The 15,237-nt window shown below is 33.7% G+C and overlaps 2 protein-coding genes across 4 annotated transcripts; one reads left to right on the top strand and one right to left on the bottom strand.

Annotated features, from left to right (window-relative positions):
• Positions 1-773: 773 nt before the first annotated feature.
• LOC129292758 (CDP-diacylglycerol--glycerol-3-phosphate 3-phosphatidyltransferase 2) lies at positions 774-5,188 on the top strand. The gene is made up of 7 exons (XM_054930396.1): positions 774-1,373; positions 1,675-1,772; positions 1,874-1,924; positions 2,034-2,147; positions 4,100-4,156; positions 4,246-4,331; positions 4,735-5,188. Exons 1-7 carry the CDS (start codon positions 842-844, stop codon positions 4,853-4,855), a joined length of 1,059 nt encoding a protein of 352 aa, XP_054786371.1. The 5' UTR covers positions 774-841; the 3' UTR covers positions 4,856-5,188.
• A 490-nt stretch (positions 5,189-5,678) lies between these two features.
• On the bottom strand, positions 5,679-12,260 carry LOC129292759 (protein IN2-1 homolog B-like). Of its 3 annotated transcripts, none has more exons than XM_054930398.1 (10): positions 11,943-12,258; positions 11,359-11,430; positions 11,182-11,242; positions 10,344-10,433; positions 10,059-10,157; positions 9,386-9,491; positions 9,243-9,316; positions 9,038-9,145; positions 6,319-6,399; positions 5,679-6,222 (listed from the first exon to the last, which is right to left on the bottom strand). In XM_054930398.1, exons 1-10 carry the CDS (start codon positions 12,155-12,157, stop codon positions 6,211-6,213), a joined length of 918 nt encoding a protein of 305 aa, XP_054786373.1. In that variant the 5' UTR covers positions 12,158-12,258; the 3' UTR covers positions 5,679-6,210. The 3 variants fall into 3 exon arrangements, with proteins under 3 accessions (XP_054786373.1, XP_054786374.1, XP_054786372.1); XM_054930399.1 differs by having other exon boundaries at positions 10,344-10,430; positions 11,943-12,255; XM_054930397.1 differs by having other exon boundaries at positions 9,243-9,491; positions 10,344-10,430; positions 11,943-12,260.
• Between the last annotated feature and the right edge of the window lie 2,977 nt (positions 12,261-15,237).

Genomic DNA, 15,237 nt, shown 5'->3' with positions numbered 1-15,237 from the left:
AATATTTTTAATAAATAATTTTATTTTAAATTTTTTAATGAAATTAATTTTAATATAATTTTTTCCTTCTATTTACTTCTATAAATATAATTACATAAAACTTACTTCATTCGTTTAAAAATGTAAGACATTTTTTTAGGATTTGACAGTTAAAAAATGTAAGGCATTTTTAGTCTTTTAAGGTGTAATCATTATCCTTTTTTTAAAGTGCCCCTATTAATAATGACTTTATATTTATTGTAGATTATTTAATAAGAATAAATATAAAAAAATAAGGTTAGTTAAAAAGTAGATAACTATTTTATTGGGGGATGAAATTCGGTTGAAAATATCTTATATTTTTAAATAAAAAAAGTAATATATTTTAGTATAAAAGTATTAGAGTTATTGTAATATTTGCTCTTTTTCTTTTTTCTTTGTTTTCTTCTGTTTATCCAAACATGAGAATAGATAATTTTTTTTTTAAAAACTTTATTTCCTCTCACTTTCTTTTCTCAAAACTTTTTCTCCCATCAAGCGGAGAGAAACTGTTAACCAACAGAAAACTAAAACGCACTCCAAATCCTTCTTTGCAATTTCCCCCAATTTATTTATCTTCCGTTTATAATTCTCTCAGGCCCAAACTCAAAATTAAATTAATTAAATAACTTTCTCTCTAATGCAAGGCAAGCCCACGTCTATACCGAATACTAATACTAATAATTTATTTATTTAATGTACCTTGCTAAAAAAAAAATTGATTATTTAATGTATAATCCTTTTCTCCGCAATCCACTGATCCGAGAAGCCGAGGAATTCAGACTCGTTCGTGTGAATTGATTGCTGAGCTCGAACCCAATTCATGTCAGCCCTTAAATTCACAGCAACAGCTTCATCTGTGTACGCGCGCACGGCCATACCCTCCTCCACTGGACCCAAAACCACCAACACCTCGTTGGCCCTTTTATGGAGCCACAGGAGAAATATTCCATTCCATCATCATCACCTACGTGGGTGGAGGATAACACAGTGCGCTCATTCACTTTCTCTGGCGCACGATAAGGCTCCCTCCTCCATAACGCCAGGGCTAGGGCTTGCGTTTTGGGTCCCCCACCATAAATCCCTGTCTTTTGCCCCTTTGCGTGCTTCGAGTTCGTCTTCTTTTGAGAAATCGGGGGTTTCTGGAGGTGGGTCTGGCTCTGCATCGAGGTCCGGCCTTGTGGTAGATATGGGATCGGATGTGAAGGATTGTGATGGCTCGAATAATGAGACACTTTTGCAGAAAGATCGGCCTCCTCGGTCTTTGCAGGATCCGGAACAGCAATCCAAAGTGCTTACATTGCCCACTATATTGACTCTAGGCCGTGTCGCCGCCGTGCCGCTTCTTATTGCAAGTATGTGTGTATTTGTAGATTTCATTTGAATTCTAATTCCTTGATTTTCTGGGATTTTACGTTGAAATTGCATCGCCATTGGTTTTTCTGTGATTTTTTTTTATGTGTTGGCTATTTCACTAAATGATGGCATTGGAGATTGTAATTTGAAATTTTTACTCTCGATATTCGTGCTTGTGCACAATTTATGTTAGTTTTCTTGCAAAAATCTGCTTCTGCTGTTGCACCACTGTCTAGAATGGCATCTTGAGACTGACATGATTTATGTGCTAAATGCTAACTGTTCTGATATTCTGTTTAGCCTTCTATATGGATGGTTGGCGGGGAACAGCTGCTACCACTGGTATTTTCATCATTGCAGCAGTTACTGATTGGCTTGACGGATATATTGCTCGGAAGGTACGAATTAGATTTCTTAAAAATGCCAGAGCCAACGTTTTCAAATGATTACAAATGTTATGATTATGGTCCTTTTTATATTCATTTTGATTGCAATGCAGATGAAATTAAAATCAACTTTCGGTGCATTTTTAGATCCGGTGGCAGACAAGGTAGTTCTCTTTGTAGTGTTTTTCTTTGAATATAGCTAATGCATTGATTCTTTTAATAATGTGAGAGCTGTTTTAGATTTTTGGTGAATGTAATTGTTTCTGAATGCAGCTCATGGTTGCTACTACATTGGTCTTATTATGTACCAGACCATTGGAAGTTGCCATTTTTGGACAAGCCCCATGGCTACTGACTATACCTTCAATTGTCATAATTGGTAGGGAGGTAATGCCTTCTTTTTCCGTGAATCTAACATTGTTTAATTCATGTGTCACGTGAGAGTTTTTGTCACTGAGAACATAGCTAGGGTCTTACATCTTATCATCAAACGTATGCATTTTGATAGATATGTACTACGATATCTTTTATTATCTATGCCTTTGATATTTATTTCAAAATTTTCTCCAGTGTTATATTTCATTCTCATAATAATAAGATGAAGCTAAACTTTCTAGTAAATGTCATGAAATCACAACAATTGATAATCTTATTATGCATTGACCAATGAAGAGCAGCCCCGAGGGCAAGTTAGGTAACTTTTCCTACAAGTCTCTTCTTTGACATGCTTAGAGGGTGGTTCTTCTCCTTTTTGGTGTATTGTGTTAATCTGGGGCAGATTTGAGTTTCTCAAATGTTGACTTATACTAGTACTGGTTAAGCTCAACATATTTTCCAGAAAGCCGTAGAAATTCAATGGTTTATATACAAGAATTAGGTTATCCTGATTCTGCATTGCGTAGAAAGGAAATTTGTCTTCAGGATCACCTATGGTTGTTGTTTCTATCTTACACCTAAGGATGTTTAGCTTGGGTAGATGGGAATGAATGGTGTTCTCATTATTGTCCATTAGTTTTGTTTCTGTGGTGTTTCAAAATTCTGCAAATAAGCTCCTATCACATTCAAGTGGAGGCTTTGGATTTGATTTTTAATTTGGCCTTTTTATTAGAGTTTGTATTGCGTTTCTCGCCTAGGTATTTGGGTTTGATGCTTCTTTGGGCTGTATCCTTGACAATGATGTCATTTTTATGTTCTCATGCTGTATGATGTATTCAATTGGTTGCATGCCGATCAGATTGACATTGCCTAATTTACCCTTCCTTGCAAATCCCATTTCCGTGTCTGCACCAAAATGGAGTGCATTCACAAACTGAAACGACTCAATGGACGAACCAGAACTGAATAGAGGAAGGTGAAGTGCGATTGCCTGTAGAATAAGATGAAGAGGGAGAGAGTTGAAGAGAATCACATGGTGGATACTGGTTTATATATTTGAAAGAATGAAGAGGTGTAGAAGCAGATGAAATTAAAGAAGAGGTTGGCAAGTTGAGAGTAGGGGAACAGTAGAGTGAATATAGAGAGAGATATATTTAAGTTTGACTTCTTAATTTGATGAGAGCTAAAAGAAAAGGCAGGGGACTGGAAAATTTGTAACCATAATTATAAAGTGGGAATTTTGTTAGGATAATCATTTTAAAATGTATGCTATTTTAAAATCTACAATGTTATTTTAATCATAATAATTATATTACTACAGTATTAAATAAAAAAGTTTTCTTCATATTGTATTATATAATATATATTTTCCTTTTCTAATATTAGTGTTAATTTGTTCAACATGTTCTTTTAATTATAATTATAAATTATAATTATTATGTTGTCTCTTCCTCAATTTGTAGCAAAACATATACTAAAGTAATGTAGCTAACCGTGAAGAATTAGTTAACACTAGATTGGACAATTATTGGGAGGGAATTATGTCAATCGCTGTCATGTATTATGTGCTTTTTTTATTTTTGATTAGTAACAAGTATTCTACTGTTAGAGGCAATCTTGTTTGAAGTATGGTTGGATGCTAAATGTAGGTATCTTTCCTAGTAGGGATTGGAATCTTGATTCATCATGTTGTGAGAAACTAGTTCCTTCTACTAGACCCAACTCCTGTTAGTTATTATGTTCTTTTTTATATTTATTCATTTATTATTTATTTATTTTTTATGATACTGATGCTTGGGGGGTGTTTCCAGATCTAGTATGTTTGTGTATATTAGCATGCATGTTGGCAAGCATATTTGTTGGACTGAGATTAATATAGCAATAACGTCTATTCCCTTTGGAGGTATCTTGTCTAATTTTCGAAAGCGGTTGTCTGACAGTTTCTTCTTGTAACTTGGTTGTAGATAACCATGTCTGCGGTCAGGGAATGGGCTGCATCCCAGGACAGTAAGCTTTTAGAGGTTTGTTATACCTCCTGTACATTTGAATGAAATGTCTGGTCCATATATGTGAAAAGGCTCAAGAATATACTAGAAACTTTTTATAACAGGCTGTTGCTGTAAATAACCTGGGAAAGTGGAAAACAGCCACACAAATGACGGCATTAACAATCCTCCTTGCAACCCGAGACTGCAGGTATTGGTCTTCCTTTCCTCATCCAGGATGCATTATTTTTTTTTTTTTTTTTGGGCCTTTGCTCCGATATCTCAGGTCTTTGATCTAGATTAATCCAGTTGTTAACTTGTGGACACTTCTTTCTTTGGGAAGGATATACCTCCCACTGAGAATTTTAATCACTGCGGTATATCTAGGGCTCAAACTCGAGGCCTTTGGTTAAGCAGGATCAACTCCTTAGCAGTTGATCCAAGCACCTGCTGGTTGCATTATTGTATAGTTTATATTTCATGAAGAGAGAGGAAGTGGGTCTCACACGCACCTCCAATTTTCTGTCGCTCAAATATTTGGTGCGGGTGACCACAATGCATGTGTATCTCTACTGGACATTCCTGATAGTGCTATTCTTTTTTTTCTTTTTCAGCCATGGCGGGCCTGCCATTTTAGCAGGATCTGGAGTTGTTTCGCTTTATATCTCAGCATGGCTTGCTTTGTGGTCTTTGATAGTATATATAAGGAAAATAGGCAAGGTATTGCTGAAGTAGTAGCTGCTTCATTCCCATACATTCACCCTCTCTCTGGCTTCGTGAAAGAGCCATGCCATCTTACTCAAACTCCTTAATTAATATCGACGTGGATGGGGCGCATTCTTTTAATTTGCGACAGAGGAATATGTATATTTCTATCTGCAAAGAATTTTCCTTTTGTCTGAAATTTTTCTCAACTTTTGGTCCTTAGTCATCTATTGAGAAAAAGCCTTAGCAAAAGGATAATTCTTTGGTGAATCCCACTTCTCATGATGTTGGATGTTTTGGCCTTTTAAGATTCTCATTTTATTAATACAAAAATTCAAGTGGGAATTACAAATTTTAAATTAATTTTAATGGTTTAAAACTTCAACTTCCTAGGAGGCTGACCTATCCATAGAATTTCTTCAAGAGAATGGCCAAAAAAAAGAAAAAAAGATGCCACATTATATTATTGTAGAATGTCGGGTCAGGCTAGGCTAATAGCTCTATTGTTAAAGGCTGTGGACGTTGAAGTCCAAGATTGTATGATCCCTCACAGCAGGAATATGGGTGAATGTAATTTTTAGACTTTTAAAATTAAAATTACTCTTGTGCTGCTATGTGGTGCAATGTGGATGTTCCATCTAAGTTGTCTAATTGAAATTTGGATGGTATGAAATTTCTTACTTTTTATGTTTTTCAAGTTAAACTATTATTCATTTTACAAGTTGATGGTCATAAGCATCATATTAATTTATTATTTAAGATTAAAAAAAAGATACCTTCGCTTGTGACGGGTTCAATCTTGCCAACACTTGTGACGAAAATAAAAAAGAAATGGTTTGTACAGTCAAAATCGTTCCAGATGAGAAGTGCGGCTAAAGCATCTGCAGTTTTATTTTTGGACCATCTCATTTGTGTCTCATAAACGATGATGTCCACCGGATCAGATAGGTGGCTTTCAAAATATTGTCATGAGACAATAGCAGGGACACGCTCGCATAGGACCATTCGTCCTCAGATTCCCACGTCCACATTTTGGGTTCATCTTGGCATTTGCTGTTAAGTTCATGACTCGAAGAAGCAAATAACATTAGCATTTGCTGTTAAGTTCATGGCCTTAAGATGTATGCCTGAAAAAACCTAGTGCCTTATGATCTTGAGTTTGATTTGGATGGAGGAAAATGTGAGAAAAAATAGAGAAGAGAAAATTACAAAAAATTTCTAAAAATAGTATTTTTATTACTATATTTAAGAGTTCTCCCCCCCCCCCCCCAATTTTTTTCTTCATCCAAACGAAAGGTTAAGGTGTAGCACATTGATTCCCTAATCGAACTTCATGCTCCACTGTCGCATACCAGGATCTCAAACTCTGACGCCAAAAGATGAATTCATAAACGTGCCTATAGCGAAAAAGAAATAGATTAAAAATATATGAAAGCAGTGGCCTGGTGAACTCGAATTAAAAGTGTAGTATAAACTTAGCACATTGGTTGTACCAAGAAGCGTTTCTTGTAGCGTTCAACAAGCTCCTTCGGGTCATGACAGGTTTGTTTATAGGCATCAATTTTGTTCATCTCCTGCAGCATCAGCACAATCATACTAGAACTCAATAGCTTAGAAAGTCAGAGTCCAAAAAACTCCCAAGCGCTTAGTGTAAAAGTATCAGATGGTATGAAAACATTATCATAAACAAATATGTATGCCTGAAAACTATCTGGAATTCTGGATCAATATCTCGCAATCCGACAACAAACTAAAATTGACTCTGAACTCTCCAAATTGTTGTGAACATCACAGCTACCATGCTAGAAACATCATTATATGAAGGAAATGAATATCAAGGACATTGATGATAGCCATTGGCAGCATGTATTCAATGGAAATTTTCACTTGGTGCTTAAAAATAGTAAAAGATGAATGATACAGCATGTTCTTTTAAACAGTTACCAAATAATCATTTGATTTGTGAAAACCGAACGCAGATATGAAGATTTTCAATCTGGCCTTCCACAGATTATTTATTCCAATATGGTCCTCTAATCTTTAAAATGCTTGCAATGTTGTATTTCAATCTCATTTTCATTAAGATATTCAAAACCGAACAAAACCAACTACAAATAAGGTTCCCTTTAGCTTTTGATCTGCTTCAATTTGGTTTGATTCGAATGCAACAAAATCGGTTTAACTTAGTCTCTACATATCCAATACCTAACATACAACAATTTATTATAAGGACCACGGCTGATTCATTAGCTTTTCACACGGTTCCTTCAATATTATTTAATTAACATGGGATCAATAGCGTATAAGTTTAAATTATCTTTTACAATTAAAATCACATAAATTGAGACTTCATCTAATTCTATTGACAAACTTCAATCAATACTTTTTTTCTTCCATTTAAAAGAATCAGTACTTCTGAAATTTTTTGTTTAATTAATTTGAGTCTATATTTGTGTATTCATGAATATAAACTTTTATTTAAAAAAGTGAGTCTACCTGTAATCTAATTTGTTAACTTTTACATGTTTTACCAGGAGAAAAATCATTTTAGCATGATTCAAATTAATCCAAACCAAATCAAACGAACTTCACCTGGAACCGAATGGGTCAAGAGCTTTGCCAAACCAATTGATTTGACTCAGTTTGATTTTTGCTATAAACCAATTCTAACCAAACCTTTGAATGGCCTTAATGTCTAGCCAAAATTAACATCAACCTTAACAATCAAGACTACTCCCTCCAATTCTATTTACAAGGTACTTGGGAGGAGACGTTTTGAGATAAGCCATCACATTGATTATTTATTACAATTTTTCCCTCTTACCCCTCATAAACTCATAATTTTCATTCATGAGAAACAATTAATGCAGCCTTATTTTGATTAAATATAATAGTCCAATTTTTTGTTATTTCCAGACAATTATTATAGTTAATTGATTTTTTTTTTAAATTGTGTGATACAATTATTTTTTCTTATATATAAAAATGGAGGGAGTATTATTTAGTTTGCCTAAAAGATCTTTCCCTTTGGTCCTTATTATAAAATGTTTCAGACATTTTCACGAAGATTAAGAAAAGTTGTTACATGATTCTCTTTGTCCAAAAAAAATTCAAGTATTCCAATTATGCCCCCATTCATTTATGTTCCTTGCGGAAGAGATAAAACCTTGGCTCAAGTCACGAGACCAATATTAAATTCTAGGGGTAAAAGAAATCATTTGATATTTTGACACATCATGTAAATTGGACCGATTTTATCTTTTAAGACACTTTAGATATAGGATAGGAGGGAATATGCCGGAGTCCTTCCACAATGCCTATGACCAACGGCCAGCAGTGATCAGGAATTATGTCCTTGCTACTTATTATCAAAATGACATACAAATAAAGTCCTTAGGAAAGGGCCGACCCCTACCACTACTCTGTGTAATCATTTTCAGAACAAGAAGAGCATTTACCCTACAGACCAATTTGCTTCCAATTTAATGTTTGAGTTGATGTAACCAAAGCAACAAAGAGGTGAATTCAATTTCTGCAATAAATTCAAGTGCTTGGGAGTGCAATACAGCAATATTTGGCTTTATAAAGTGAGATACTTATATCAAGAGAGTTGATATTTTAGAAAAAGCAATTTGGAAGTGTTAGAGTAGTAAAATACTACTCTACGTGATGTACATAGTGTTAAATAGTGTCCAAATTCATTGCACTATTTTTTGTACTTCCTTGAACTATCATTTGTACCTTTGTACTACTTATAAATAAGAAATCTGTGTTTGGGAAACATAACCTAACACATTCACTCAATTCTTTCTTTCTCTAAAAGGCTTCAACGAAACAAAGTAATAACTCTAGCACTTAGCAGTTCAGCCAAACAGGCTCTAAAATTTGTCATGCATGCCTTAAGATCCACTTAAACTAATGGCCGACCCAGTGGTAGCCAGGCAGCTGGATGATTAGAAAGATCCAGGGAGGAACAAGTGAAATGAGCCAAGATGCAAGGGAACTTCACAATGCACAAGCATGAGTCCAGAAATCATACTTATGCTTGAAAATGAATCTAGAATTCCAGAACACACTTTAGAATTATTGCTGCTAGTTACAGTGGTGTTGAACATATTTTCATATGCAAAGTATTATAAGTGACACATATGACTAAAATTAATTCAATTTCCTGAAGATATAAAGGGACAAAATTATGTTTGTTTTCCCTACCTCAAGCCATGCTGCTAGTTTAGGCCTGCCTTCTGTGATATCATGATTCTTCACATCCATCAGAAATGGTCGAAATCTTTCAACAAAGGGAGCATAAGCAATATCCACCTGATGTTTAACGAAAAGAATGCTTTGACAATCTATAACAGGATGAAAATGGAGAGAATATAATGTATATAACCATGAATTGGACAAGTATACTCACCAAACTGAATTGGCCAAGAAAGAAAGGACCATCAAATTTGGAGAGAGCAGATTCAATGTAATCAAATGCAGTGCCTGTAGCATTATGAGGTTTCGTAATTATCAACCAGAGGAACACCAGGAAGACAGAAATTGCCACATTACCTGCTTCTGTCACATTTACATCTTCTTTAAATGAAGAGACGACAGTCTTGTAAAAAGTGCCAGTGTAAGATAGCAAATCTTCAGCAAACTCCCTCTTTGTAGAATCCTGTTTACCATATAGAAACCTTTAATTTAAATTTGAATTTTGGATATGGAAATGTTATATTACTCTCCTAGGCTCTAAAGTTCCACAATTTTTAATTTGGTCCATAAAGTCTAAAACTTTACAAGTCAGTCCCAATAGTTTTTAAATCTTTAATTTGGCCCAGGTCACTAAAGTCTCATCAGGTTGCCATTAAATTCTTTCAACGTGACCAATCTAGTGCTATCTTGAAAGTTTGAATATGCAAAATTAAAGTCAACAGAAGACATAAAAGTAGATGATGGACTGAAATTCATTAGTGTATGTGGTATGTCAATCCAACAAGGTTAAACCGTTCAGGTGAATTAGCATCAATCATGTATATTCAAAATGCTGATATGGAAAATAATTGGCTGTATCAAAAATACATAACAGCATATTCGTGAAGATCAATTGATAGAGGTCAGAGACAAATTCAAACTAGAACTTTTAAACTTTAGGGACCAAATTAAAAATTCATTGAAATTCAAGAGACCGACAAAGTTATTTAGCCTCCTAAAAATATATACCATGAGAAATTTTGTGTCTTACATCAGGGAGAAGTGAGGGCCCTTCAAAGTCATTGTCAATGTATTTCATCAAATCAAGACTCTCTCCTCGGACTTCGTTATTGTGTTCCAAAGCAGGAACCTAAATTTAGAAAGATATAAATAATTGTTATAAGAATGTGTTATGCATTAAATCAACTATTTCTGAAAATTTCGTGGAAACCCTTAACTTTTTTTTTTTTGGAATTTTAACCTTTGGTTTGAGTATAAAATAGAGATAAGTTATTGACGGTTTGCTTTTGAAACAAAGAATAATTATCATGTGCACCTTGTTTGGTGGGTATACTTTCTCCTTATACCAGGCAGGCCTATCATCTAGATCAATAGGAACCAGTTGTATTTTGTCCTGCAATCCCTGCTTCTCACCAATATGAAGGTAGAGAAGGTGTGATAAACTTTAGAACCACATTATGCAAAGCTCAGTAATGTAATAATTCATTTCGTCAGAACTTATATAGGAACTTTTGTTTCCCCGGAATTATATGGAAACTAAATGAAGGAGATCGAACAGAGATGAAGGGAATGAAATCCATTAAGCAGGAAAAAAAAAAAAATCTTCTCTCATGATCAGATTCCAAATAAATAAAGGGAAGGCATATGAAGACAAAATTTCAAGATTAAATATTTATTTGTAAGTACTTGTTTCAAAGATGGTAATCAAAGAACAATCATCAGCAGCAACTTCAATGGTCCTTTTAGAATTTTCAATTTATGCTTATTTGAGAGTCGTTCAGATGCTTGATCTTATTGTTGCCTTATGTTTTGTGTAAAAGTTAACAGTACTCAAAGCCCAAATTAACCTTGTATGGTTTTTGGGTTTTTATGTATTTCATTTTATTTTAATGAATTGACTCTTATTTCCAAAAAAAAAAAAAAAAACAAAGAACAATCATCCAACCCAAAACACATTAGCATCACTGCTGTTTATTTATTTTCTTTCACTTCCATTAATGGCTTTGGAAGCAGGAATCAATATTCTCTTCATTTTTCCAGCAAGCCAATACGATTATCATTCTTCCTAAAATGATCCCCAATTTTCACTCCTACGAATTTTTTTTTAAAAAAAGAAATGCAAGTAACAAAATTAGACAAGAGTCCTTTAAAACCTTGCAATTACGGGTGATCCAGACGCGCTGTGCATAGGGGCAAGTGTAAGAGATATACAACCTTCATCCACCCGCCAAAGAAACAAAGAAAAGGAGATTTCCAGTGATCAGATATAGGAAAATAAATATCACCACGAAATTTGAAGTTTTTGTTCAGAAATTAAGAAACTAGCGAACCTTGTAGTGCCATCAAATAAATTAGGAGGGGCAGAAGTCGAAGCAAGGGCTGGTGGAAGAGCCTCTTGCACACTTGAACAGCAGAGAAATTCAATTAAAACAAGTTAAGAAGACAGAAATCCACTTTCACAATAATTCAAGAGGAAATCCTATTTTGGTACCTAATTTACCGATAAACTCTCAATTTGGTCCTTCAACAGTCATATCTTTCAATTTAGTCTCTCAAAAGTATTTGTAACATTGCTATTATATCTCATATTCGCCCAAAATTTAACACAAGTTTAACAAAATACTGATTTGCCACCCACCTCCCAAGCCACATTTGATAATTGCTTGCCAATAACTTCCTATTGGTTTGGGGTTAAACTTCGAATCAAACTGTAATGAAAGGCCGACATTGCCGAGGGACTAAATCGCATCCAAATTGGAAGTTAACCTACTGTGATTTACGAAATTATGGTTTTTCTCATTCAAGTCAAGCAATGTAATGTTGCTGGGAGTGAGAATTACGTGGAATCAAAATTTTCCTTGTATTTTGAAGCTCATCTTTCTCGGCAACCAAACAGAAGATCCACCACACATACCTAGCTGCCATTGCCCTGGGCCTCGTAGGAGACAAACCAGACGAATTGCTGATGACGTTGGATGGCCGGAGCTGAGGCTGAGGCTGAAGCTTGAGAGAGGAAGCGCGGGAGAATTTGATGGCTAAGGCTTTAGAAGAAGAGGGACAACTTGGAGGAGAAACCGATGGTTCTCGCATCGCAGTGAATACAGAGGAAATACGAAGCGGCATAGCCATAACTAGGGGAGCTCCCTCGTGAAGGGACGTGGACGCGTGTAGTTGACGCGTGCGTCTTCTCTTTCTTCTTTACGTGCAGTGTGTATATATATACCCAACAAGCGGGGCTATGAGAGTCATCCATTTCTCCACAAGGGTCTCGATCTCTAAAATATTATTTCACAATTCGATTTCTGCGAGCGCGCATGGAACGCTCGAATTCTAACCGAAGGGATAACTAGTTTTGTTGAATGCCAAAATTCTCATAACTAATATGTACTTAAATTTTATAAAAGTTTTATCACTCATTAAATGTAACTCCTTTAATAGTCACCCTCTTCAATAATTATTAAAAATATTAAAAATTTTATTATGAAAAATTGAGAGATTACTTTATTGGATAGGGAAGCATAGCGAAAGATTAAAATTTTAAAGTCCTTATCCTGATATGGACCGAACGAACTCGTTTAAATTAAGGTGGATAGAAGAGTTACCTTTTAATTTTTTGAAGTTAGCGCATGTTTGAATTTCAAGAGCTGACAACGTAAATCTACTCCCTCTACCAATATTCACACGAACAGCTCTCTAACTCGAACAGCGTGCTAGCGCTCTCAACATCCGTTCTTTTTTGAATGTTAATTTTTATTTCTATAGAATGTTTCGTGACTCTCAGAGTGTTTTTGCCGTCAGAACTTTTCTAACTCTCTCTCCCTTCATAAGGACATCCCTATCTATATATAATATATAAATAAGGGTTTTTATCTTCCATTTAAAAGCTCATGAAAATTTAATTAAATTTATCTCATAAATTTAATCCATAATATCATATCTAATTCAAATTTATTTTATAAATTTAAATTATAAAATTGACATGATATTCTCTCTTATCATGTAATTATTAAATTTAATCTATCATATAAAATTAAATTTAAAATTAACATAACATAACATAACATAATATAATATAATATACATCACATATACATATTATATTATATATATACGAATATATATGTATACATATAAATTTTGAAAATGTGTGTATATATATATATTATATTATCTATATTTAATTTTATATATCATATACATATATCATATATATATATACACATATATATATATATAATTATATTTTAAATTTTATATTTCATATATATATATATATATAAATATATAATTCATTCACCTTATATTACATTCATTAAATCTAGACATATTTCAGATTCAACGAACTTGAACATTATAGCTCGAGTTGGGCCGTTCTTGTGTGCGACCCTGTAGGCCCATATAAATTTGGCAGTAGGCTAATTACACTGTTAGCCCACAAGTTACAAGTGGCCTCTAGCAAGACATTATAATTACCCAATTCACATAGGGATCGATAATCTAATGTAACCTATCAAGCAACCATATCACATCCCTTTTGTCACGCAATATTTTGGTCAAGTATGAGATATGAAATTATCATTCTCCTTCACTTGACCGTTACTTTCTCGATTTTTGAGTAGACTGACGGTAACAATGGAAAAATCCTTCTTGTTGTAGTATAGCCATACATTTTCTCAGTCTTACTCATTGAGGGGTCCAGTAATATTTTTCACTTAATGTGAGGGACAAATTCCATCTTGATCACTCATATTCCTCTGCATGAATATCATTAAATTCAATCATAACCTTTATGATTACCCGATCAAAGGTAACTTTTGATTAGGTCAAAGTTCAGTGATTATCATATAGGAATCTATGATGATCTCAAGTCAAAGGGTTTAGTGATATAGTTATATATGAGATAAGCTTATGACTTGTACTATGCAGTTTTCTCATAACAGTTCAGTCCAGCACCTCATACTCTTTCAAGTATTTATAACTTTAATTTGTATCTTTATAATTAATCAAAGTCATACTAGTCTTGTTTTATCTATGATCCCTCAAAGATAACTGACCAGGGATATTTATGACAATCACTATAGTTTGTCCAGTAATATATATTGAACATGCAATTGTTATGATAATAAAAGAGAAATTCATTAAATAACAATATGTATAGTATAATGATTGGCCTATGACACAATTTTTAACACACTTTTAAACATGTTCACAAAAAAATAAATAGATATGTTGACTTTCTAACTTATGAAACTTTGAAAGAGAATTTTGATATTAAATTATTCAATAATCTGCCTATTGATTATAAAAACTTTATGACTTTGGATATGATATGATTTTAGTTTCTTTGCATGCTTTTCACTATGGCCTTCTATAAAAAAAAAACAAGATTTAACTATTACCAAAATAAAAAAAAGAAAAAAATTATTTTGTGAGAAAGATTCGTCCAAACAAGAGAAAAATTATTGTCCCCTCTAACTTCTTCCCTGATTTTCTTTCATCGCATGTTTTATCTCTCAATCCAAAATGGAGTATAAAAGTTGCTGAAATTTCCCTCATGCTTGTCAATGAATGGATCTCAATTGTCAAGAGTAAAGAGAACTTTTGGCAATTATCCATGTGTCTTCACTATTCTTGTATCACACCACCATCATGTATATGGTTTAAAGAGTTGGTATTTTGGTTTTACGTTGAAAAAAAATAAATCATGGTTGGGGGGGGGTGGAAATAACTATTTATTTATAATCATGATTTTAATTGTTTCCCATGGAAACCAAACATACTAAAAGTGACCTCTTTAAAAAGTAGCAAGTGAAATCTTCCCTAAAAGAAAGACGTTTTCGATATTGTAGGTGAATGAAGATTTGAAAACTAGTAGAAGTTCACATCATCCATGAAATGCCTGATCATGAAAATCTCAAACATGTCCTTATCATTATCTTGTGATAAGGATCGGTTAAAGAATGGATAACATTAGAACATAATCATGATTACATCAGAAGTAGTTGAACATCATAATAGCTTACTAATCTCCATCATTATATGTGCTAAAATTAAATTTGTGCTTCCTCATGAAGGCATTAGTCAAATCGAGATTAAGTTTCATGAACCAACAACACAATGTGTTATCATTCAAGTTCTAATGGAAGAAATTGATCAAACTTTTCATAGTTAGACCAAATGAATATCACAAATACAAAACAATCACCAAA

Source organism: Prosopis cineraria, unplaced genomic scaffold (genome assembly GCF_029017545.1).
Source record: "Prosopis cineraria cultivar Desert tree isolate PC_DT_omini unplaced genomic scaffold, ASM2901754v1 PC14, whole genome shotgun sequence".
Lineage (NCBI taxonomy): Eukaryota > Viridiplantae > Streptophyta > Magnoliopsida > Fabales > Fabaceae > Prosopis > Prosopis cineraria.
This window is presented reverse-complemented; position numbering and strand designations above follow the sequence as displayed.

Bases quoted from the DNA above. Each gene is read 5' to 3' on its own strand.
- LOC129292758 (XM_054930396.1), top strand. From the start codon at position 842: ATGTCAGCCCTTAAATTCACAGCAACAGCTTCATCTGTGTACGCGCGC. The intron at 1,773-1,873 runs GTACGAATTAGA...ATTGCAATGCAG, and splicing joins ACGGATATATTGCTCGGAAG to ATGAAATTAAAATCAACTTT. The intron at 4,332-4,734 runs GTATTGGTCTTC...TTTCTTTTTCAG, and splicing joins CTTGCAACCCGAGACTGCAG to CCATGGCGGGCCTGCCATTT.
- LOC129292759 (XM_054930397.1), bottom strand. From the start codon at position 12,157: ATGGCTATGCCGCTTCGTATTTCCTCTGTATTCACTGCGATGCGAGAA. The intron at 11,431-11,942 runs GTATGTGTGGTG...CTGCTGTTCAAG, and splicing joins CCCAGGGCAATGGCAGCTAG to TGTGCAAGAGGCTCTTCCAC. The intron at 10,431-11,181 runs GTTTTAAAGGAC...GGTGAGAAGCAG, and splicing joins GGATCACCCGTAATTGCAAG to GGATTGCAGGACAAAATACA.